At 33.7% G+C, this 25,975-nt stretch overlaps 3 protein-coding genes across 3 annotated transcripts; all 3 read left to right on the forward strand.

The window, feature by feature from the left end:
* Positions 1-15,728: 15,728 nt before the first annotated feature.
* On the forward strand, positions 15,729-16,173 carry LOC108202374 (uncharacterized). The gene has a single exon (XM_017370753.2). It carries the CDS (start codon positions 15,729-15,731, stop codon positions 16,155-16,157), a length of 429 nt encoding a protein of 142 aa, XP_017226242.1. The 3' UTR covers positions 16,158-16,173.
* A 1,167-nt stretch (positions 16,174-17,340) lies between these two features.
* Positions 17,341-22,698, forward strand: LOC108202830 (E3 ubiquitin-protein ligase RZF1). Its single transcript, XM_017371388.2, has 2 exons — positions 17,341-18,461; positions 22,479-22,698. Exon 1 carries the CDS (start codon positions 17,453-17,455, stop codon positions 18,413-18,415), a length of 963 nt encoding a protein of 320 aa, XP_017226877.1. The 5' UTR covers positions 17,341-17,452; the 3' UTR covers positions 18,416-18,461; positions 22,479-22,698.
* A 1,324-nt stretch (positions 22,699-24,022) lies between these two features.
* Positions 24,023-24,744, forward strand: LOC108201926 (uncharacterized). The gene has a single exon (XM_017370268.2). It carries the CDS (start codon positions 24,074-24,076, stop codon positions 24,467-24,469), a length of 396 nt encoding a protein of 131 aa, XP_017225757.1. The 5' UTR covers positions 24,023-24,073; the 3' UTR covers positions 24,470-24,744.
* Positions 24,745-25,975: the final 1,231 nt, after the last annotated feature.

Here is a 25,975-nt window from a genome sequence, read left to right on the forward strand (position 1 = left end):
AGAACAAATAAATTCCTTAACAAACAATTCAGATTAGATAAGCAAATCTAATTGTACCAGGAAATCTGAAAGTAAGTGCTTTAACAAAGTTATACATGCTAGGATCATAACCCCTAAAACTAAGAGTTGTGTTCCAAAGGAAAGCTTCTAATCTCACTATTGCAAATAATCAAATCCTAAATATTCATGCACATGTTAAGAATCTGCTAAAGACACATGCACAAGATTATCATCAAACCTAGTTACTAGAGAAGTGATCTAGCATACTAGTTCAACATTATTTATGGTGATGCTATCATGCTTGTGCTTGTGTATTAAACAATTCTACTCAGAGATTTATAACATGCTTTGAATATAAAGAAATATGTAATGCATAGTTAGAAAGAATTCGTACCTGAGATGTGCGAGTTGAGTCATCTTCAGAGAATGCTAGGATAGCCAGATAACCATAATCATCCTTCTCATCAGCAACTGATCCAGCTCACACCTTTCCTAAAATAGCATAAGAACTTGTTGTGATGTTTCTTTCAAAACATCCACTTGAATTTCAGACAAGCCCTATCATCCTTGTTTGTCGAGGCTTCAATATATATAGCAACCTTCTTTTGCTAAAGATACCAAAAATATTGTGTGCGCTGACCAACTCAGTTTTCAAACAGCCTGTTGAATTGAACCCTGAAGAGTCTCCACTTAAAACCAATAGATTCCATCTGAATCTGACATGACTAAACCTCTCAGACAGTGTTATGCTAATCCTTGAAGTTCTGTCCTCACATTCTTCAAAAGTGTTAACTTTCGTCGACTTGAGCTTCCTCAAATTCAGCAGTTACAAACTCTTCTGTTCAATCCTAAGGTTCTGACATAAATGCACGAAACTGATTTGGTGCGGTAGTAACTCGATAATTATATCCTTAAACCTCCACAGTTCTCTGTCTTTGGTTCAGTTGACTCTGGATGGATTTAGCATTGATACAATTCACTGTGTAATTGTATATCCCTGAATCACTGAGTTAGATTGAAATCCCTTGAAGATTCTTCTGCAAAAACTTCTCTTTTCCTACTACTAGTGGTGCCATTCAAAGTTGACATTCCGAGCCCTGGAAAGATGTTTCATTGCAGATGTAGCTAATTTCCATCCTGATCTGGTGATCTGATAATCAAGTCGGAGTAATTACTCAGATCAAGGCCTGAAGTACCTTCTTCAAAATTCACTGTCAGTAGTGTCCAATCAGTCTTCAATAGAATCTTCTTCGAATCACAATCAACTTTGTTGAACATAGAAAAACTGCTTCTAATAATCCTTTGAGAAATCAATTGGATTGGGTCATCAATGTACTTCCATTACCGGTTCTGAGAATCTGGTATTTGAAAGTCCGATGTTTGTCTTGTAATCTGTCAGCCTGATCTGTCTCAACTAAATGTCAATCTGATTTGTCTTGGAGTTGAATAATTAAAAAAGGTTAGGGGACACTTGATTATTTAAACTAAGTTTAAATTCTAAGAAAATAAAGTCAAAAAAATGTATAAAAATAAAAGAAAATAAAGTATAAAATAAACTTAGTTAAATCTATAAAGTAAATTTAATTATATTTAAAAAATAAATTTAAATAAATTCATAATAAACTGAATAAGTTTAGAATAAATTTATTTCAAATTCATTTAGTAAATATATTAAAATTTATTAGATAAATTTAATTTTTTAAAAATATTCAAGTGTCTCGTCTCCAATTAAATCATAGCTTCCAAAACAAACTAAATTGAACCCTTGAACTTGAACTTATATCCATAATCAGTTAAATCCTCTTAAATTTATATTTTATATTTTAACTTAAATTTAAATCATAAACTATACAAATTTAAATAATAAATTTATAAAAATTTATGATAAACTTGATAAAGTCTAAGAGTAAACTTTACAAGTCTGAAATAAATTTAAGCAAATTTATTAAATGAATTTAGTAAAGTTTAAAAGTAAATTTAATTAAGTTTATAAGATAAATTTAATTAATTCATAATAAACTCAATTAATAAGTTTAAAATAAATTAAGTCAAATTTATAAAATAAACTTTTTAAAATTTAAAGTATAAATTTATAAGTCCTGGTCCAAAGTTCAGTATCCGACAGATAATCCTTGCTTAGGCCTACGGACAAATTCAGCAACACAAACCGGAAGAACATTTCCCCTAATCAAATATCAAAAGCTAGGTTCTTGATTTTCCGTACGATAAGGATCCTGATTTGTATATCAATCAGCCTGGCTCTGATGCCAATTGATAGGTCCAAAGTATCGTAGAAGGGGGGGTTGAATACGATACTCACTACAATTTAAAATTCTTTCGAATCTTGCGGATAAATAAATTGCAGTCCTGTAATGGGTTTCGTGTTCCGGATATTTATTGGGTCGATTTCTGAGGATATGAAAATATTAAACCAACACACAATATTTTCCAAGGTATATCTGTATATTGATAAATACCTCGAAGGTGCTACAAATCCAAACCCGAAGGTTGGCTACAATGACCACTCCTCTAAATATTACAAGCCCTATCCACTACAAATATTTATGGTACAAAACTAGGCTAGGGTGTGTGTATATTTGAGAGAGTTTGTGCATAGCACTTGGCCATCCATCCCGGAGGATGATGTAAATTGTGAGAACCACAATCACATATTTATAGGCTTTCATAAACTAACCATGGTTAACGAGTTCGTCCTGGACGACTTGAGTTCGTCCTGGACGGATTCGATTTAACAAAATAAATCTAACTCCAAGAAACTCCATAGTGAATGTGCTCCCTTGTTCTCTCTCATCTCTTGGGGACGAACTTTGACTTGGTCAAAGTTTGCTCCTCAAGAGTGTGGATACTCCATTGTGATGTACTTAGAAAATTTTCTAAGTGAGGAAGAGCCTTTGACTTTTGGTCAAATGTTGCTCCTCACATAGCTTCCTTGTTCTCTCTCATCACTTGGGGACGAACTTTGACTTGGTCAAAGTTTGCTCCTCAAGAGTGCATTGTCTTCACTTGTGATGATACTTAGAGAATTTTCTAAGTGAGGAAGAGCTTTTGACTTCGGTCAAATGTTGCTCCTCACATAGCTTCCTTGTTCTCTCTCATCACTTGGGGACGAACTTTGACTTGGTCAAAGTTTGCTCCTCAAGAGTGCATTGTCTTCACTTGTGATGATACTTAGAGAATTTTCTAAGTGAGGAAGAGCTGTTGACTTTGGTCAAATGTTGCTCCTCACATAGCTTCCACCATAGTGTCTTTTGACTTAGTCAAAAGTTGCTCCACCATTGTAAAAGCTTTCCTTGTTATCACTCCTTTGACTGAGATTGACTTGAGTTTGCTCCTCTCCCAACTTAGCCAAATTAGCTCAAATCTTGAGTTGGCACAAATCATATATTATATATATTATATTATATTCATAATATTATATAAATATATGTATAAATAAAGATATACATATAAATATATATAAATAATATTTATACAAACATATAGTAATATATATATACATATATTTAAATATATTCTCATATATTCAAATATATATAATATACATATAATTATATGTAAATATGAATATAAATATATATATAGAGATATATATAATTACCTATAGATATAAATATACATATATTTATGCACATAATATAATATATATATATACACTTAAATATATAAATGTTTATGTAAAATATAAATACATATACTATATACATATATATTTATTTAAATATATATACATATAAATATACATATACATATGTTTAAGAACATATATACATATATATTATATATATTATATTTAATTAAATATACATATATATACATATATAATTATATTTGTACATATACAAATATATAAGTGCACACATATATAAAATGTCACTTCCTGATATGGCTTTCTGTGGAAGCTTTGACATATGGCATTTGAGCAGTAAGCTTTGGCATAGCTGGCATTTGGCTTGGCTTGGCTGTGGAACAAATGACTTGATATGACTGGATCAATTCTTCGATCGATAAATACTTTGCAAAGCTCCGTATGTGCTGACGCTTAGTGCACTGGTCTGGTTCACAAGCGACTAACACTGAAGTTAAACATTGTACCGTCTTTGTCAGCAAACATTGATCAGTCGGTTCCGGGTTAGTTTATGCTTCAGTTTGTTGATTATAAATAACCAACCAAGATATATAGAAATATCTTGCTTCAGGGGTTGCACTGAAATCTTTCGAGTACTTGGACAACATCTTCATTGCTTCCACAATCTTGAATACTTCAATCTTTATTCTTCACTGAGGCATGAACATATTAATGAACTTCTTCCAGTGAACTTATTCCTTCAAGACTGTAGATGGCTTCTTCAACCTTTGTCTTCGTATCTTCCAATTCCGGTGCAGGCGTAGTGTTATTTACTTGTCCTGTTCTATTGTTGAGTTATCATCCCTATGTAACAGATAGGGTTGTCTTTACATTTAGACTTACAAATAGCCTCCCTTCTGAAACTTACTAACAGTAGGTTTGTATTTATAGGAGGGGTTCTTCCGGAATCTCATGTTTCCAAACTTCTTGGCAAACAGTGATAGAGATTGATCTTCTAACTGTTCCAGCTCTTCCATTGTATAGAACTCTTCGTCACCACTGGTAGAAGCAGTCTGACCCATCTCAGGTACAACAAATTCCTGAGTAGTCTCAGAAGGAACAACAACATCCTTCTTCTTTTCTTCCAGTACAGGTGACTCAACAACTAGAGCTCTCGAATGGTTCTGTGTTTTACCCCAGCCATATCTCTGTTTACTCTGAACTTGTTCCAGTTCATAAGTTTTCAAAACTCCGTAGAGTCTTTCCAGAGAAATCTCATTCAGGTCTCTGCTTTCCCTGATGGCAGTGATTCTGTGTTCCAGATGTTCAGGAAGGGTTAAGAGAAACTTCATGTTGACCTCTTTCTTGTCGTAGAATTTCCCATTCAGATTTAAATTATTTATCAAATTATTAAGTCTGATAAATACTTCTGAAATCCCTTCACCGGGATGAGAACCAAACTGTTCATACTGAGCCATCAGTATCTCTTTCTTGTTTTCCCTAACTTCCTCTGAGCCTTCATTGATAATCTCTAATGTATCCCAGATTTGCTTGGCGTTCGTACAATTTACAACAGCATTGTACATTACTGGATTTAGAGATTCAACCAAGATTAGTTGAAGAGCATCATCTAAGTTCATCTGATCACTCTCTTCGTCTGTGTACTCAGAAAGTTCTTTCGGAATGACCTGATGAGGTATCAACACACCATCCTCTTCGTGTGCTAATATGACCTTCATCGGAGTAGTAACACCTTTGTCTAAAATCCCAATGTATTTTCTGTTCGCAGTGCGGAGGAATAGGAACATGTGCCTCTTCCATAGGCCAAAGTGTTCCTGGCTGAACGGTGGGATTTTGATGCTACTGATCTTTTGTGTACTCATGTTTAAGGATTTGAAGTGAATAGTGTTTGGATGAGATTTGGATTTTTGAAAGAAAAATATTTTAAATCAAAATTAATTTTTGGAATAAAATTAATTCGAATAAAAAATATTTGGACGTTACAGAGTGTGTATAGGATCTGATACGGAAAAATGGTATCAACCTCGCTCTGATACCAATTGTTAGGTCCAGATATGATTGTAGAAGGGGGGGGTTGAATACAATCAGTACCAAATCTTCGCGGAAGTTAATCTGATTGAATATGATTTGTTAATCAGATTATAATTAATTAATATAACAATGTTTGACGTCGTTATATAATTAAGATGGTTCAGTTTTAATGTCCACTAAAGTTCGTAGAATAAATTCGACAGGGTATATTCTAGATTTAGTGATTAAAACAACCGGGTTATCAAAGCACAGAAAACTGTGGATATAACGATCAAGCAAGTTACGAACAACTTGAAAGCTTTACAAATGCTTTGATTACAAAGTGAATGAACACTTGAAAATGAAGGATGCAATGCCATATATATAGGCAAAGCATTTGTACTTGTAAGACAATTGAAAGACAAGACAATTGCAAGTAGAAAAGACAATCTAGCAAGGGCAAGACAATTACAATTGCCTATCAAGCCAAAAGCATGGCAGAAAGACAATCTTAAGGCTAGCAAGACAATCTATAGTTCGGTCAGACAATTATATTGTCTTGGCAGTGTGGTTCTCTCGGCCAGACAATCCAATTGTCTTGGCAGAGCACCTTCGGTCAGACAATCTTTGATTGTCTGGGAAGTCACAGAATGTCTTGCAGACAATTTATCTCGGTCAGACAATTCCTAATTGTCTTGGCAGATTGTTCTCGGGCAGACAATATAAGATTGTCTTGGCAAAGCATTCTCGGGCAGACAATTCCTAATTGTCTTGCTGAGAACCATTCGGTCAGACAATCAAGGATTGTCTTGGCAGTTGGAAATTCGGTAAGACAATCTCAGATTGTCTTGCTGAGCTTGAGTGGATGATTGAATGTGATTTGTAGATTATATTTAAATAGAAAATTATCCACTTAATTAATTTAATCATATAAATTCATAAATTAAATTAATTCGAGAGTGAATTAATTTAACAAATAAATTACATAATTAATTTAATTATTTGAGAAGTGAAATAATAATCTATTAAATATTTAATCACCCATTCAACAGTAGAACTGCTTCCCGTCTTCTTTAAACATTAAAAACTCCGTCTTGATCAGTCGAGCGAACGAACCACCAACTTTGCTTGACTTCAAATATTCAATTTGAATAACTGATACACAGATGCACTGTCTGGTTCATCTGTATCTAGTTAAATCAAATATTCTTTGTCAAATAAACATTAAGAATTTGATTTGTTCGTCGAGACTTCGTCTTGTAAGTACTTCTTCATTAAATGGAATCTTCTGATAAAATAAAGTATAGAAACTTTATATCTTCTGAACTCCTGGACGTGCCACAAAAGATTATTTGTGCACTGAGGCTTGAACATATTAATGAACTTCTTTCAGTGGTGTGCAGCAGCATCCTGGAATTTATCTGACATATAATTCCCATAAATCATTTGACGTTCTTCGTACGGATTCCGTTGACTTGCTATTTACTGAGCTTTCTTATCTGAATTGAGTTGTACCTCTTTAAATACAAATAGGCTGAACATATGCCTTTCAGGGAAACTAAGCAAATCTAAGCTCGAAACACTTAACAGAGTCTTTACATGTGGTCTCATTGGCACCCGTCCCAGGCCCACACAGATACTAAATACTAAAGTATGTCATAATTGCTGTACAAAATCACAAGATAAGAAAAAGAAAGTAGAAGGACAAAACGCGAGAGTAGGAGTGCGGAGACCAGTACTAGGTCCTTGAATGACTTCACATATGTTTGAATTGAGCCATTGAATGACTGTACATCTATGATAAAAAGTAAGGCTTGTGAACCCCTGTCATTTACTATCACCAACAACCTCTAGGCAGTGTAACTCAACTCTACCCGAGTCAACTCGATAACCACACTCGTTTTAGTTTCTACTGTAGACGATTTCCTCACATTCTTAACAAATCCGTATAGTGCTTTTATTTATAGCCTAATTTTTCCAATGGTCATTGCAGATTTTAAGGATTTCATTATCCATTTGGCATCCAGAACCATAGAGCCAACATAGATGCTAGGTAAGTTAAATGAACACATGCTCTTTTCTTCCCATTTCATTTCTTGTTTGTTTTTTTTATAGAAAATCTAACCTTTTTTTCTTTTTTTTTCATAATTTGCATCGGTAATATCTGCCAAAATTGGGAATGAGTTATGATGCATACTTCACTATTGAGTTGAAACCTAAACAAAACCGACCCCAAATATTTATGGTGAGGTTGTCTTACCCCCGGATATCAAGTGACAAAAAAATACATTATTTTACGATTTTCGAACGTGATATTACCGCACATAATGAGTTCCGAGGGTTTCTTCTTTTTCAGATTAAAACCGGTGAATCGTATGTCGTTGGAGAATGAGTGGGATTAACCGTTCAAGAATGGATTTGGAAGAATAGCGAATTATGGGAGTCCGATAACAACGGTTGTAGTCAATTGTGTTTGTATTTATGATGTAGGTATGTTTTTCTCTTTAATGGTGTTTGTTTGCTTTCCTTATTAGAGGTATTGCAAATTTTATCACATTGAGAAAAAAAATTATTCAGGGTTATTTATATATGGTTTATAAATAAAAATATACACAGAATTTTTGAACTTATAATTTAATTATAAGGTCAATCATGTTGTTGTTGTAACATAGCTAATACCATGAACACTTAAAAAGGTACGGGAACATGTCCCCGTATGTGTGAATATTAGTTTGATATTTGGTTAGGAGGCTCTCCTACCACCATTATTATCGGGCTCCCATAATTCGCTCCTCCCAAATCCATTTTTGAACTGTTAATCCCACCCATTCTCCAACGACAAACGATACACCGGTTTCTTTTTGAAAAAGAAAAAACCCTCAAAACTCATTATGTGCGGTAGTGTTTCCATTCATATATCTGTGGCCTTCTATCACGTTCGAAAATCGTACAACAGTGTATTTTTTGTCCCTTGATATCTGAGGGTTAAGACAACGTCACCATCAAATATCTGGGGTCGGTTTTGTTTAGGTTTCAACTCAATAGTGAAGGATGCATCATAACTCATTCTCAATCTTGGCAGATATTACCGATGCATATTATGACAAAAATGAAAAAAAGATAAGATTTTATATATAAAAAACACACAAGAAATGAAATGAAAAAAAAGAGCATGTGTTCGTTTAACGTACCATTAACTCATCTACACTTAGCATCTCCGTTGGCTCCACGGTTCTAGATGCCAAATGGATATGAAATTCTCAAAATTCGCAATTACCACTGGAAAAATTAGGCTATAAATAAATCATTATACGGATTTGTTATGAATGTGAGGAAATCGTCTACAGTAGAAACTAAAACGAGTGTGGTTACCGGGTCGACATGGGTAGAGTTGAGTTACATTGCCTAGAGGTTGTTAGTGACGGTAAATGGGAGGGGTTCACAAGCCTTACTTTTTAGTTTTTATCATAAATGTACCGTCATTCAATGGCTCAATTCAAACATATATTACTGGTCTCCGCACTCCTGCTCTAGCATTTTGTCATTCTGCTTTCTTTTTCTTATGTTGTGATTTTGTACAAATTTTGTACAACAATTATTACATACTTTGAAATTACACACCTAGAGGGGGGGTGAATAGGTGTTATGGCTAATATACCCGATTTTTATAAGTTACCGAATAAATTAATCTGTCAATGACAGCCTGCTGTTAATTTTCAGAGTAAACTGTTAGCCTGCTAATAAGATAAATGCAATGCAAATAATGTAAAGCAGTATGCTAGCAACACCAAGAATTTTAGCCAGGTTCGACCCCTAACCCTAATGGTCTACGTCCTGGTCCCCTACCAACTGGTAAGAGATTATATTATTAATCAATAATATCAACGATTACAAGATTCAATAATATAACTCCCTTTCTCCCTTGTTCCTGTTATCAGCCTGCTGAAACCCCTGAACCACGAACCAAAAGCCTACCAAGACCTATACTTCCCAAGTATATTCTCCAAGCTAACTAGTCCCCTTGTTCCCTTGTTTCACAAGCTCGATACACAGCAACAAAACATTACACCTTGAACAATACAATGAATAAGTGTAATACAACCGAAACTATGAACTCTCAATATAGATATATATGCAAATATAAGTACTAGAGCTCAATAAAAGATTTAGCAATGTAAAGAGTTGTATTTCAGAAAGCTTGGTGTGTTCTCCTTGTTCTCTACCGAAAATGAAAGCACACACAAATTTATATACATCATACCAACGGTCATAATCCAACAAACTTCCCAACGATCTTGGTAACAACCTCACGTTTAAATTTGAATTGAATGATGAACGTTTGAATGAAGTAAGATTACTGAGTAAAAGATAAAATCGTTTGAAAACATCTCAGTAAAGAATTTAAATAAAATCCGTTTGAAACTAAATAGGAGTTTGTTAAAGATAAGATTCTTTGAGATAAAATCTCCTATTTGTTAGGAAAACGTTTTTGAACAAAACTCTTTATAAAACTGAGCTCTAATATTTATATCAGATATATATAAATATTAGAATCCTTACAAAGTCGTTTCCTATTAAATCTCCTTGAAAATAGACTTTGATCTTTATCCGATTGATTCTCTGTTCACGCTGTAAGCCTGCTGATAGCTTGTAAATATCCCTGTAAGCTTGCTGACAGCTATAATCATGCTAACATCCTGAAATACTGTTAGTCCGCATAAACAACCTTTGATAGCATGCTTACACATATCAGTTTCATGTTATTAGCTTGCTGTTAGTGTCATCATCAAAACCTTGAGAGTATCATACTTTAGTATCTGTGTATGACCAGGACGGGTTCTAATGAGATCACATGTAAAGACTTATGTGTTTCGAGCTCAGATTTGCTTAGTTTCCCAATGTTACATCCCTATTTCAGATTTAGCTCCATGGCTCCACCATATAGTTATAGTAGTATTGCATTTAGCTGCCATAGTCTTCCATGTCATTCAGTCGTGCTATATTATATTAGCACTAACCTCCGGGTCAACCTACGATGTAGTACTAAACAAACAAAATCTTAAGTCGCCTACAACTTTAATGAACTATCTTTATACCATACAATGCACAGTGCTTTATAAATTACTTATATAAATTTTATTTTTAGATTTTAAATTTTTATTATCCGAATTTTTCTCTCTTAATAATTTAATATAATTATATTTCAGTTTTTCTAATAATTATAACTAAAGTTGATATTAAATTTTTTATGGTTGTTAATGTTGGAAAAAATGAGTATAAGTCCCATATTGATAAGTCATATTTTGATCATTATGACTAATGGATGTGTGAAATATGATGATATTTATCTTAATAATGAAAATTATTATTTTTTATTGGAATTTGGCTCAAATATTATGGCATAAATTAATTTGATTTTGTTTTAGATTAATTGATATGGTGTATTTCTTGATTTTTATCTGATTCTGGTTTAGATTATTTATGGAAATTAGTAGCTTGCAAGTATTACACCGATTTCATAATTTAGAATGTTAATGGACAAAATCTATTTGTCTGTGTTTATACATTTCAGCCTAAGCAGCCTAAGCTATATATATAGCCATAGTAATGATTTCACACTATGTTTATCTATACAAATACTACACATCATCTCTACACAGAAGCTAGCATCAAATCCTAATATTTATGTATGCAGGCATATTGTACACTTATAAAAGGAACACATTCAAGCTTGTATTTGAACAAGTCATGTTAGAATTACAAGCATTCATTCATCAATCACCTATTTTAACATGTCATGTGTCAAAATTACAAGCATTTAAACATGTCATGTCACTCAAATGGAGGTAGGTTATGTATACAAAAAAGTTCAAACAACAATTTAAGAGCAATATTTCTTATTTCAACGCCATATTGACTATTTTCTGAGATGAAACAATTTATTAACAACAATATATAGTATATTTTGCCTTATGACTGTCTAAACTCTAAAATGCCCTCTAAAGACCATCTCAAATATCTCTCTCACTTGTCCACTGTTTCTCTACTTAGGGGTCATTTGTTAAATCTGAACAACAATGATCTGGATCGTTGAGACTCTGGATGATCAGTTTCTTAAAATCTGGATGAATGATGTTGTTTGTTAATAACTTTTTTTGATTTAGTTGGATGGTAAATATTTATCAATATATTTTCTGATGAGTAATATGAGAACAATTTTTTTTTTATATCCACATAACCGTGGTAGTAATCATTTTTCTATGCATTTATATTCTTTTCAAGTGATACTAAAGCACCAGATTTTTTTTATATTATTGATTTGTCACATATTACCATTATAAAATAGATAATTATAGTATGAAAATTATAAATTATAATAATTATGTAATTTCACTTGTAATTTTGCAATACTATTTTTTCTATTTAATTAACTGTATACTGTATTGCATTATTTTATTGTTAAATTTATATGTAACTAAAATATTTTGATTAATATGAGTATTCAAAATATCAATGTGGAGTTGTTTATAATATTTTTAACCGCATTTTACACAGCACGATCAAGCACACGAGTAATCTGGACGACAGGAGCAGGAAATGTTAGGGTGCGTCATCCAGCAGTTTTTTGAAGACTTTCTCTATCGTCCAGTTCAAACACAATGTAATCAAACAGTCTTGACAAAATGGGTCCTGAACGAGCCAGTAAAATCTCTCATCCAGTTATTAACAAATGAGCCCTTAATCTTTTGTAACAAAACGGACACATAATTTTATGATCCTGTAAAGACCATCTCAAATAGGCACTTCGTGTGCAGTGCACACCAACACACAAGATAAAAGAAAATAGCACAACACGGTACCAAATCACAACAGAGTACAAAATAAAAATATACAAAACCAATAGAACCATACAAAACTCATATAATAGAGTAAGCAAAAGAAAATAAAAAAGAAAAATGAATCGAAGCCCATAGAAAACATATAAAACAAACATAAAACCATACACAATATCAGCCCTAATTTTTTAATTAGAATATACCTTAATCAATTTGAAGCCCTAGCTTGAAGCCCCAACTTAAAGCCCTAAATTGAAAAACACCCGAAATGAAGACCTTAGATAAACAAAATCAATTGCATAAGATAAACATAAACAAAATCAATTCGACTGAAATCCCATTTTGAAGAACCGAAGTCGATTGAGCCTTGATATGAGTAAATGGATTGAGTCCTAGTTTATATACTAGAGATTGAGCTCAGGTAGTGAAAGTGAGACGTGAGCTCAGAAAGTGAAACTAAGACACGAGCTGAGAGATTAGCCGGAGAGAGAGAGAGAGAGAGAGAGTAACGCCTGAGATCAGCTCGAGAGAGACGAGAAAAAAGTGTAGTTGGGTTGTTTTGTGTTTAGTGAAAGTGTGTTTAACTCGACATCTTTGTCCGAAAAGTTTAAGTGTCCGAAATTTTGCCGCCCAGCCCAAATTTTTGCCGCCCGAGCCCAAAAATATGCTGAGTCCATCTTATTATTTATATATTAATATTTATTATTTATCTTATAAAAAGAATATTATTTTGTTAATTACTATAAACTCATATGCTACATATTCAATTAAGTTTATTTTTAAAACTTATATATCAATTCTCATATAAAAAATGGGTTTTTTATATTTTATTAATTTTTGAAATCTTATATTAAATTTTCTAAATTTATTATTTTACAAATGCCTATTTTAATTTTTTATTTAAAAATTTGTATATCAACATAAAACTCACAATTAAGTTTTATATCACCTAAAATTCTTGTCAAATTAATATTTAACTTAAATACTCTAAGGTAACATTTATTGATTTATGATCCAAACTTCAACACTTTCTATCTAATGTAACATCAGAGTTTTCTCTAAGGTAACACAAAAAGTAGCGGCTGCGGGTTCCTACGTAAAATTAAAAAAAAATATTAAATAAGACTATAAGTAGCATGTCTAAGGTAACATATTAGCTAACATTCAGTAGAAGGGGGGTCGCGGTAGCTCATCTATGGTGTAGTGGTTGATCGTGGTGAGGTCGAGTTTTGGCTCTTAGAACTATCTGAAGCCTGTTCGAGGCCTGTTTGAAGTCTTGACGAGGCTTTAGTAGGTGTGGAGTGAATTGAGTGTGGGCGGGATGGAGCAAGGTGGGTGATGTCATATATATGGGTGGGTGATTACATATAGAGGGTGAGTGATGTTGTTTAGGGGTTGTTCTCTTGGTTTTTTGGATTTTAGTTTGTATTTTTTAATTCGACTATTCCCATCAATCAGCGAGTGTTTTTTTTTTGAAATTTGAATTCATTGTATTTTTCTTAATCTCCCAATGATCAATTTGCATACCATATGTGTTATATTTCAATGTGATTTAGATTTATTTTTAGTTTGTAGTTGTATTTTAAGGACGTTTGTATTAGAGATAGACCATATATAGAGGGTGAGGTGGTATGATATCTCCAGAGTGACATAGTTCTACATCTTTAATGTAGCAGGTAAAAGAAGTTATGCAAGATAAACGGGAAAAACCTCACTCTTCTTATATGCTCTGTTGTAGAATTTAATGTTTATCCTCTCATTTTTTGTGCTAAGAAATCCTGTCATATTTGAGAAGACAAGATAATGGTAAAATTTTATTTTTTTATATGAACAGAAACTCAAGTTATTCCATTTTTTGAAATTGACGGATTTTCTTTCGTTAAATTGAATCAACAACCAAAACATCTGAATAAAATTTGGAATCGTACTAACCCTCTTGTATGTTTGAATAGAACAAATGCACGACTCTTACTAACAAATGAGCTACTCCATTCACAAATTAATGAGCAAACTCAACTATCATCTAAGTTCTTAAATAACTCAAAACACCTTAAGATAATAGTACGAAAAATATGACCTTTCTTGTACTCCTTACATGCATCCAAAAGTGTTTCCGCATCTGTTTCGAATATATATCTCTTGAAATTTAAAGCTTTTGCCCAGGAGAGTGCTTCTTTAAAGCTCATAACTTCTAGCTTCATTTGGATGGAACTTAATTATACTTTTTTTGTCCACTAACTCTTACACAACCGCTATTGTCATCCTTTATCACACTTCGTATGCCAATACAACTAGTCTCCGGAAATATAAATATGTAAAGTTAACTTTAACCCAACCATTTGGTGGTGGATTCAACTGTCTAGTACTTGAACTCAATACATGCTTATAATTGTGTTTATCTTATTTAACCCTCCTTAGTCTATCAATAAATTTATCGATAATGCTTTCACACCTTATACCAGTTTCATAGTCTCTAATCTAATATTCCTATCCAAAGTAGTTACTCTTTTATGCATTTATCAAATTGAAAAACATCCATTATAAAATCAACACATAATAGAGAACTTAAATGACCGGTTTATAACTAAAAATTATTTTTGATTTTGAAATAATTAAGTACTATATGATTAAAAATATAAAATATATGAATATATCGCTTTCAAAGAATAACATATGTCATGAATCTTTTTTTCTCTCTCTTTTTTTCTTTTTACTAGTATGTTAGTAAAAGAACTCTAGAATAAAATGGTAGAACATACTACTTATTTGTAACATATTTCATTCGCATTCATAATTTGTACTATCCAATGATTTAAAATGTTGCTAATAATTGTGAAGATATAAATTATTTGTAACTTTTTAAAAAAATGAAGTGAGCATAATATTCGCTTTGTAAACATTATACACGTGGTTACACTTCTCTTCGCCAATTATCCTCATAAAGTAAACAAATATAATTAACGAATTATTAAATTAAAAAAATATATTAATATTTGTTTATTACACTTTATTTTATTTAATAAAATCAAATATTATATTACACATCTTTTTAGAGAAATAGAAGTACATGCATTTCACATCACATAGATAAGGACGACCAACAATATGACTCATTCTCTCCCCATCCGCCACGTATATTATATGAACATCTCTCATACAAAAATAGAAAAGTTGAAGAATGGTCATAGTTTTCCAATCCTCATCTTAACTATTCTCAAACATTTCTCACACACCAAACATACACAAAAACAAATACATATTTCTCGTAATATCTCATGGGTGTAGTGATAATCGATGGTTCCACCGTGCGTGACTTCGTTGAAGACGAAGAACATTTTAACAAAAGTGTTGACGAGCGTTTCGCAGCTCTAGATCTCAACAAAGATGGCGTTTTATCTCGTTCAGAGCTACGAGTAGCATGTGAATCCATGAATGTTCTTGAAACTCATTTTGGAGTTGGTCCTCAATCTAGTCAGGAAGAAATTACGAAACTATACGATACAATATTTGATAATTTTGATTGTGATAAGAATGGGTTGATCGAAATCGAAGAGTTTAGGAGCGAGATGAAGAAGATATTGTTAGCTATTGCCGATGGACTTGGTTCATCCCCAATACAAATGGCGCTTGAAGACGGTGAGGAAAATTTGTTAAAACAGGCTGCGGATTTTGAGTTGACCAAACTTCATGAAGCTTCATCATAAATAGTTGTGTGATATTTTTTTTACATGGTATGTATGTTCGATAAGTAGGCTTTTTAATAATCTACATGTGCATCTGATGTTTCATATAGATTGTAAATATGTATTTATGTGTATTATATATCTTTGTTTAAGAACATGATTAGATGGTTATATTATGATGCTTTGCTTGATCATGTAAAATTCGGAGTTGTCAAATGATTTTTCATGATTTTGTTGGAGTTGTTTTGATAAATTTCGTTATTATAATGTGTTCATTGAAATCTCAATAACAAAATCTAGATAAAAAGAGAGCTCAGCTCAACACCTGATCAAGTGTGACATATCTCCAAAACAGAATATCTGAAGATATATAATTAATGGTTGGTATTCGACATCAGATAACTATGCAATATTTCCAGCGTTAAAAAATTGATTATATATATATATTGGTGTTTATTTTTAATTTTTTTTACATATTCTTTGTCATAGTCATGCATCAATTAGATTATAACATGAAGAATAAAAATGTCACTGATATCTTCTTTTATTTTAATGATTGAGACTACCAAATATGTCATTAAAACATGTTGTTATGCAAAAAATAATATTATAACTAATTTAGCGGACATAATATTTTTTTCTAAATAAATAATAACACTTTCTCGTTCCGCGACTTACAGTTACAGTTCACTTAACTGTCAAAATTGCTTATTTGTTAGCTTAGTTATGTGAATTATGGCAACAAGTTGGAAGATTAAAATGATAAACAAGAAAGTCATGCTTGAAAATATGGATACAGAATTTGAATATATAGAATAAAAGATAAGACACAAAATAATAAAAAATATAGATTAATCATTGTTAGGTTCCGAAATATCGTGGAAAGGGGTTAAATACGATACTCACTACAACTAATTTTTTTTTAAATTTTGTGAATAGATTAATTATAATCCCGTAATGGGTTTTTGTAGTCACGTAAAAAATTAACACACAATACATCTGTTTATTGATAAAATCTCGAAGGATGTTATAAATTGAATCCGTAGATTTGCTATTTTTATTTCAAACTCATACCGTAAGCCAAACCGCGAATAATACAAAAATATTCTCTTTTATTGAAATGAATTATTGTTATAAAAAAAATCCATGTTTTCAAAACAACTTCAACGAGTCAAGCGCCTGCACTATCCGATTAGTAAAGCGTAGTGTAATAAAACGTAAAAGTGAAGTATGTTTGGATGACCCCCTAAAACCCAAATAATCACCAACCATTTCTTCCCTCAATCTCTCCCCAGCCAAACACTCCCTCTCCCACCATGTCCTCCGCCACCGCGCACCACCAGACATACTGGTGTCACGAATGCGACATGAGCGTCTCTCTCATCACCACCACCGCTCCCACTCCTCTCTGCCCCTACTGCCGCAGCGACTTCATCGAACAACTCGACGCCGATCTCTCAAACCCTAGCTCAATTGCCACTCCAATTCACTCCAATCCGATCCCTCCCGAAACGATTATCAGTACCGGGAACAATGGTGGTATTATCGATGAGTCGTTTCCGTTCTCTTCGGTCACCGCGGATGATAATTTTCTGCTGGACAGTCCTTATCTCCACCGGCTTATTCATCAGCTGACGGATGGGAATTCTGGTGAGATTAATGTGGGGCCCTCGGGGTCGTGCCACAATCCGACTGCCAAGTCAGCGATTGAGGCGATTCCGAGTATTAAAATAACTGAATTGATGATTCAGTTGGAGACGGTTATACTTTGTGCTGTTTGTAAGGAGCAGTTTGTTGTGGATAATGAGGCGAAGCAGCTTCCGTGTAACCATATTTATCATGAGGAGTGTATACTGCCGTGGCTGAAATCGCATAATTCGTGTCCGGTGTGTCGGTTTAAGATGCCGAGTGAGAGTAGTAGTGGATTGAGGGTGAGGAGGCGGAGGGATAGGCTTGGGAACGGGAGGTTTGGGGATTATTTGGGGGATGATGAGTTTTATGGGTTTGGGAGTACGTTGAGGCATATTGCGAGGAGGCATAGGCTTGTGTTTCCGGTTTCGAGGAGGGAGAATGGACTGGAGGTTGTGGAAGGGGACGAGGACTCTATGTTGTTGTCGCCTACCAGAGTGGCTGAGGCGGAGATTGGGGTTTTGGATAGGGAGAATAGTGTGGAGACTGTGTCATCTGGATGGCCGGCGTGGCCATTGGAAGGAGAAGGGGGAGATCAGGAGGTTGGTGCAAGTAGTAGAGGAAATGATGGTTCAGGGGCGGCGTTGTAATGTTATGAAATTCAAGTCGCAGATAATATTTTCCTAAAAATCTAAGGTATACCATATTTTATTCCCATATTATCAGAGAACAAATTCATTAAACAGTGAGATTGATAAAAAATATGATTTTATGTTTGTTAGTGTGTCCACATATGGTTAATGGTTATTTGCTGACCATGTTTACAGTGTTTAGTTCTTGATTGTTGTCTAATATGTTCTCATATCAGGATTGCATATAATTTATGATCTGTGTTATTGACGACAACTTTATTATCATGTTTGTTTGTGTGTTAGTTTTTAATCATGTTTACTTAACACTGTTTAGTCCTTGATTCTGGTCTAATATGTATCTTCTCATATCAGGCTTTCATATAGTGTTTAAGTTGGTTTATGTAAGTACTAGTTTAGTAAAGACACGGTACGCTCCTATTTCATATCTTTGCTTGAGTTAACCAAACTGATCATATGCAATATATCCCGGACCTGCAGCAATGTTTAGCTAGGGAGGGTAAGATGTGTGACCTACCTAATATTGGAGTTGTTTTTTTTCAGACTCTAGGCCCTTTATAAATCTATATGTTTGACTAATATCTATGTTTCCGTGCCAAAAAATGTGTCACTGTGCTTACGTGCTATAGAGATATGTAAAGGGGTGCCAATTTTCTTCAAGAGGACAATTAACCTTTAAATACAGAGTGATTTACGTTTTCTTGTTTTGTATGGACCAAGTACACACACTTTACACGTCTTCTGTTAATAGACACAGACACTGTAATGACTTTTGATCAGTGTTGCACGGATCGTGGATCGATCCGGTACGCGGTACGAGTTCGGGTACGTGGAACGTTAGTTTGAGTGAATTGGGTACGCTGAGTACTGAATCGGGTACGCGGGTCGATATAAGGATCCGTTAATGTATATATATAATAAAGGAAAAAAATTATACATATGTAAATTTGCTTTACTTTTTATGTTAATTACTAATTAGTATAAAAGTTTAGTTTTTGGATTTTCAATATTATATTATATTAAAATTGAAATAATTACAATATTTGTTTTTGAAACTAGAAAAAAATGATAAAATTAAATGTGAACAGATGTTGAGCTTTGCACATCTGTTGAATTTTGAACGTCACGTGACTAGTATCAAAAAATAAAAGAAAATGAAAAATGAATAAAGTAGAGAAAAAGATACAGCTGTCTATCACTTATTCACTTGTACAGCTGCACACATACACACTTGCACAGTTTCACATGCACGTCTCTCATCTTCTTCACACTTCATCTTCTTCATGAGTTTAAGCAAACAAATATACACAAACATATACACATCACAGATCATCAAAACAATACAGCCCAAATCGATTTTCTATCTTTCTTCCTCATTTTACGGTCGTCGAAGTAAGCATCTGCGGTTCGCCGGAAATGACGAACTGGAACGCGATCCCGGCCGATCCGGGTCGACTTCGACCCGTGTTCCGGTACGAGCGAACCAGTTCGCAGATCCATAGACCGTACCGCGAACCGGGTAACTATGCTTTTGATGACTATCATGAATGTTCGCAAGTCCAGTGCCAGAAATTCATGATATTACTCCACGTCATGTCCAGTCTTTAACTATAAAAAGAAGCCTTTTAAAAAATATCCACTTTTTGCTTACCATAAAAAAAATTGCGTCTTGCTACTGAAGGAATGTTCACTGGACTGAGGGACTTTTGGTCTATAAATTAAGAATAATGATTAGAAATTAGGTCCTAGATAAAAGCTAAAAGTTTTTACATTATATAAAACGATTTCACAATTTCCCTATTATAAAACAGAAATTTACAAATTAGCATTTATGCCACTACCTTTTTTGTCCCTATCTTGTAAGGGTGGGGCAGTGGAGGAGCTAGTCCTCTTCACCTACTTTTTTCGCAATTCTACAGCTAAAAACTTGTCAAGATGAGCATTCAAATGGAAATATAGGGTAGATTTGGTTTTCTCCCCTGCTTAACATTTCAAGCCCAATAGTTAAGAGTGTGAATGTGTGATTAAATGTTGATAACTTGATATGACATAATTTTATGACATTTGTAAACCTCAATCATTTTATTTTGAATTAAATTTGTTGACAATAAATAATGTTACTTCTGTGTTATTTGTCTAACATATTTACGTCAAATGAGTAGAAATATATTTACATTAAATGAGTATAAAGATACATATGTTAAAAAAAATATGAAGGGCATATAAGCATACGTGGTCACAAAGAAAGTTGACAGGCACAGAAGTTTTATGTGGCTTGATACATAACAAAACCTGGAGCATATACATGGTTAGGCGTTTAGCATGGATGAATCGGGGTTGTTTAGGCTTGATGTTATGCTGGCAGTAAAGCACTCTTCATGGGACCGGAGCTAATATGCTTGGATACAATAGGGAAGTGTTTTGAACTTGTCTAAGTGAACTTTAGCTAAAATCGTCGTTACCTAGACTCTCCATTTTCGTCCTTATAGCCGTGATATGACATGATTTGGCATGGCCTATGGGATCAGTTTCTGAAAAACAAGTGACTTTTGTAGCTTGAAGGTGAAGCGTCATTTTGAGAAGCTCATAATTTAAAATCTGAATAAATAAAGTACACCTAGATGCCAGATTAAATACTTCACGACCCCCCCCCCCCCCCCCCAAAAAAAAAAAAAATAACAATAATAATAATAATAAATTCTGAACTCCAAAATCATGCAGCAAATGCTTTCCTTATAGGCTTATAATCTGCCATTTAACCTCATGCTGCCTAGAAGCACCGACACTCCAAAAAGGCTGCCGTGTCCGTGTCCGACACGGCGACTAGGCACCGACTCGGCTGAGTACGTGTCCGACTCGCCATGTGGCGTGTCGACACGTGACACACGTCCGACAAGCGACCGACTCAGCCCTTTAAAAAAAACCCTAACCTATATGTTTTTTTTAGTCAGGCCCAACCCACATCTTATTTAACCTAATACCCATCTCTTTAATAATATCTCTCAGCTCTTTTCATCTTCGTCTGTCCGCATATATATACAATTCTACATATGTATGTATATGTATGTGTATATATATATATATATATATATATATATCACTACATCTCCTACTTTCTTATATATATACATACATCTGTATACATCTCTCCGTGTGTTTAAAGCCTATAAACTATGAGTGGGTCAATGAGTTCAAGCGCGAATAGCAACGCTGCTACTGGTGTGGAGGAAATTGATAGAAATTTTCGTCTTCTTTCAAGGAAAACTCATGCATATATGGAAGGTATAAGCAAGATGTGGGATGTTGGTGGGGATGCTTTTTCACAAGTGGAAGGTGCAGGTGTTTTAGAAATTGCAATTCTCTCCCTTGATGAACCGGAGATGGAGGCTGTTCTTTTTACACAAGATAATCATTCGAATGAAAATGCAGAATAGACGTTCGGCTCTTACAATTTAACACATTATTTATTCTGAAGGCTCTTACACTATGATACTTTATTTATTTTGAATAAATAAATTTAAGCAGATTTATGAACATTGTTGGAGATAAAACTATCAATTTATGACATAAGTTATGAGGATCTAATATTTCTATACTATATTTATATATAGAATAAGTTAGGATATTATTGGACTTGCTCTTAATGAATTGCAAATTACAAACAAAATATTTTCATTTCTCAATACAAGAGACTGTCTAAAGACATTATCATAAGGATGTTGTGTAAATTGTGTTGACATTAGCATAAGTTTTTATATGCCAGAGGAATCTGGAGTGGTCTGTTGCGTGCAAATGGCAAGGTTAACTCCATTAATCTTGTTTTTAATTCTTTGAAATGTTGCGCATTATATGTTTATATCCCCCGCATCTTTAAAGGAAGTTATGGCCAGCTCCACGTACAATTCTTATTCCTTGACTGCTGCCTGCGTATCATTTGTTTTGTATTGGAGTTTGGGAATGAGCAGGCCAAATACTGCTGATTTTTTCGCTAAGTTTACATTCTTAGACCTTGCAAAGATGATATTTGATTGCTGATTCTAAATTTCATTTCTTATCTTTCCAGGTATATTGTATAGTGGGTCAGAGGATCAAGTGTTGCTGTCTCTATTACCATGAACTTGGCAACTGTAGATCAAGTGGATAAAAAGTGTGAATCTGTTATCTGTTAACCAGGTTCCGCTACCATAGCCAATAAGCTCATGTCGGTTGCATTTGTCTGTACTTATTTAGACTTTTTCATCCTCTTCAAGTGGACCAAATAAAGAGAATTCTGTGTTGCTCGACATCTCCCTCATAATTTAAATGCTGTATTATCGGGCAAATCATACTTGATTTGCTGAATTCCTAGTGCTCATAAGTGGTACTTGTTATAATAAATTTTGTTACACCGGCCAATTTATTGTTTTAGTCGGCTAGTGTTTGTTAAGTTCTTATTTTCCAGTTACATTAAATGTACTAGGTGTTAGGATACTATTCCTGACCTAGCTGCATCAACTAACCTGTATTAAAATGTTGTGTATCACCTGTATCTGGATGCTAGTATCCTTCTGGATGAATGAAGATAATTCGAGATTATGATTGTAGTTTCTTGGAAACTTTGGAAGTTTGAGATTATTTATGATTGTAATTTCGTGGAAGCTTTGCAGCATTTTTCCACATGTTTTTTTGACTATTATAAGCTGACGTCTAATAGCTGCAAAGCAGGTGTAGAATACGTGGCTCTGATAAGTTTCTCAATTTCCTGTGATTGGGACATCTTGATGCTGTTTTGTTTAGTGCTACACGACTTGTGATGGTTCCTTGTATTTGTCATATTTGTTTGATATTATCATAAAAATATAATTTGACTATAATATTAATTGTATTGGTTGATCTGTTAGATTAAAAATATTTTAGTGGTATTCAAGTTATAGTTAAAAATGTTCAGTGCATCTCCTCTTGGGGGTGGTTATACAAATTGACTCTCATTTATTTAATTTTTTATATCGAGACGAGTTGCTTGAACTTTTGAAAGCAGTAATCTATGAATCGTTATTTTATATTACAGTCATCTTTGTATATTAACTCTTGTTTTTATCCTGGTAGCCACCATGACACGTCTGATACAGTCAATATTTTTTCTTCTTATATCAGATCTTGGTGTTTAATATTGCATTCTGTTTTTTATTTTCAGAAAACAGTATTCGGTGTTTAATATTGCATTCTGTTTTTTCTTCTTGTTATGTACTTTCTAGATGAAATTCCTAAAAACATGATCAAACACTGAATTATTTTCTGAAATGTTTTTGTTTTATAAAGGAAGATATTAATTTTTAAGATTATTGTTTTTGGCTCTGTTTGGGGATTAGCGGTTAGCGGATTGAACGAGATGTTTTGACTAGCGGATTGGATTAGCGGTTTCGTTTAAAGCTGTTTGGTAAATAGCTGTTTCATTAGCTTTTTATGACATACCAAAACTGGTAACCCAAAACTCACCCCAAATCTCTAATTTTTTCCCAAACTGCGAACTTCCAAAGAGGGCCTTTGTTTTTATCAGCTGGTTAGGCCAACATGGCTGCGTAACAAAAATAACCACTGCCAAGGTCTAACAATTTGAGGAGTCAATTATTGGCCGGGTCCAACTCCATCGATGATCGGACCGTATATATATACACATTCATGTACTCAAGCCTCTTAAGAAAACTTGAAATCCTCAGAATCTACTCAATTATTCCTTCCTCGAACTATTTTGATCTTCAGTTTCATTCGACAAACTCTCTACAAGGGTGGTTATATACAGCAATGGATATGCTGACTGAATATGACTTGGGAGACATGCTCGTAAAAATAGCTTTGTTTCTCCTTGTACAAGCTCTTGTTTACTGTATTCTCTCCAATTCTTCCAATCTCTTCTCAAACTCCCCTCCGAGATCGCCTGGTAATTTCAGGCCAGCTCGGTCGGTGAGCATCCGACGCTTTCTTGCAGCCCTTTCCGATATGCCTGCTGGGGGCGAGCTGTCTCCTACAACTCCCAAGAATCAAGAACAATCGTCTCCAGTCCATCACAACAGTTAGCGCTGCTTTGATCTTCATTATCTTTACAGATTTCTTTAGGTATTCATTTGTTCATTGCATCTCAGCTCAGCTAGTTTGTGTATAGAAGGTGATGTGTGTCGAGCTATTTTTTTATCTTCTTCCGAAAGAGTGCTGGCTGTCTCAGTTATTTCGACATAAACTGCACAATTTGAATCAGATATACTATGTACTACAGATTATTTGTATACATGCATATTTTTCCTTGGCATGTGAAGTACAAGAGTGAATAAAAGTTGAATTTGTTTAATTTGTAATTTTTGTTAGTGTTGTGCATTGTTCATGAATGTTTCTGCGTGATACAATAGCATATAATGTTAAGTGTCTTGATGCATAGAATAGTAGCATATAGGTATGCAATGAACAATTTCGATATGGATGAGCAATTTCGATAGATAATAATATCTAACGATATGCAGGTTGTCGAGGGAGAAAATGTAGACTGGCCTATACTTCCTTCCAGTACCTTATCATTGTTAGTGAATGTGGATGTATTTGCTTGAGTGAACAAACCCAGGTTCTCTGAATGTGTCCAGTTGTGCTAATCTCTTGTAAGGACCTTGGCTTGTGGGATAGATAACGTAATGAAAAAGTTTCCAAATAATTAATAAATGGATTGTGTGAAGATAACAAAAAGATATTGATGGATCAACTGACTCCATGGAGCTGGTAGTGAGTAGAAAATAGGCCGCAAGAAAGCTACAATTTCTGATAAAAACACTTTTTTAGTTGTGAGATATCAGCTTAATTACGCTGTGATCTTTGTGGCCATGAAAGTAACGTGAAAACGCATTTGGGTCACTTGGGGTTGGGGCCATGATTTGGGTTTCTGGATTTTTTTTCAGCCGTTTATAAAAGAAACATAAGACCATCTCCAACCAGTTTCCAACCTGTGAGTTACATATCAAAAATAAAAAATTTAGCCAACCTCTTGAAAAATTCACACTCCAACCATATCTAACTGTATCTATAATTTCAGCCAACCTCTTATGGATGACTATATTTGTCGAACCTCTACAGTTCTGTAAGAAATCTGTAGGAAGATTGCACATCATTTATTACCATATTGAACTGATATATTCTATTTTAACAATCTAAAATGTTAATAACATACTATTTTTAAATTATAATCAACCAATATATAGTCAATACCACAATACCATTGAAGCACAATGTCTTTGTACATAATGTCTTGCAGGTCCAATTTAAACAACGATTTGAGCCAAACCCATTGGAGATTCTCTAAGTGCTTATTTTAAGCTTTTTATGTCAGAAGCCTAAATTCATAGATGCTAGCCTCTTTTAGACTTTTTATAATGACGTGCATTTTATTATGGAAATTTTAAATATTTAATGTGTCATAAAATTTTATTTTATTAATAAATTTAATATCAAATATATTTGATAAAATAACAAATATAATATATCACCCGTGCATGTCACGAGTTATAAGCTATTATATCCTCCCATTTTATATGAATCAATAGC

The sequence above is a fragment of the Daucus carota genome, chromosome 9, assembly GCF_001625215.2.
Source record: "Daucus carota subsp. sativus chromosome 9, DH1 v3.0, whole genome shotgun sequence".
Lineage (NCBI taxonomy): Eukaryota > Viridiplantae > Streptophyta > Magnoliopsida > Apiales > Apiaceae > Daucus > Daucus carota.

What these genes read in the sequence shown, in the direction of transcription:
- LOC108202374 (XM_017370753.2), top strand. Translation starts at nt 15,729, where the DNA reads ATGGGTGTAGTGATAATCGATGGTTCCACCGTGCGTGACTTCGTTGAA.
- LOC108201926 (XM_017370268.2), top strand. Translation starts at nt 24,074, where the DNA reads ATGTACTCAAGCCTCTTAAGAAAACTTGAAATCCTCAGAATCTACTCA.
- LOC108202830 (XM_017371388.2), top strand. Translation starts at nt 17,453, where the DNA reads ATGTCCTCCGCCACCGCGCACCACCAGACATACTGGTGTCACGAATGC.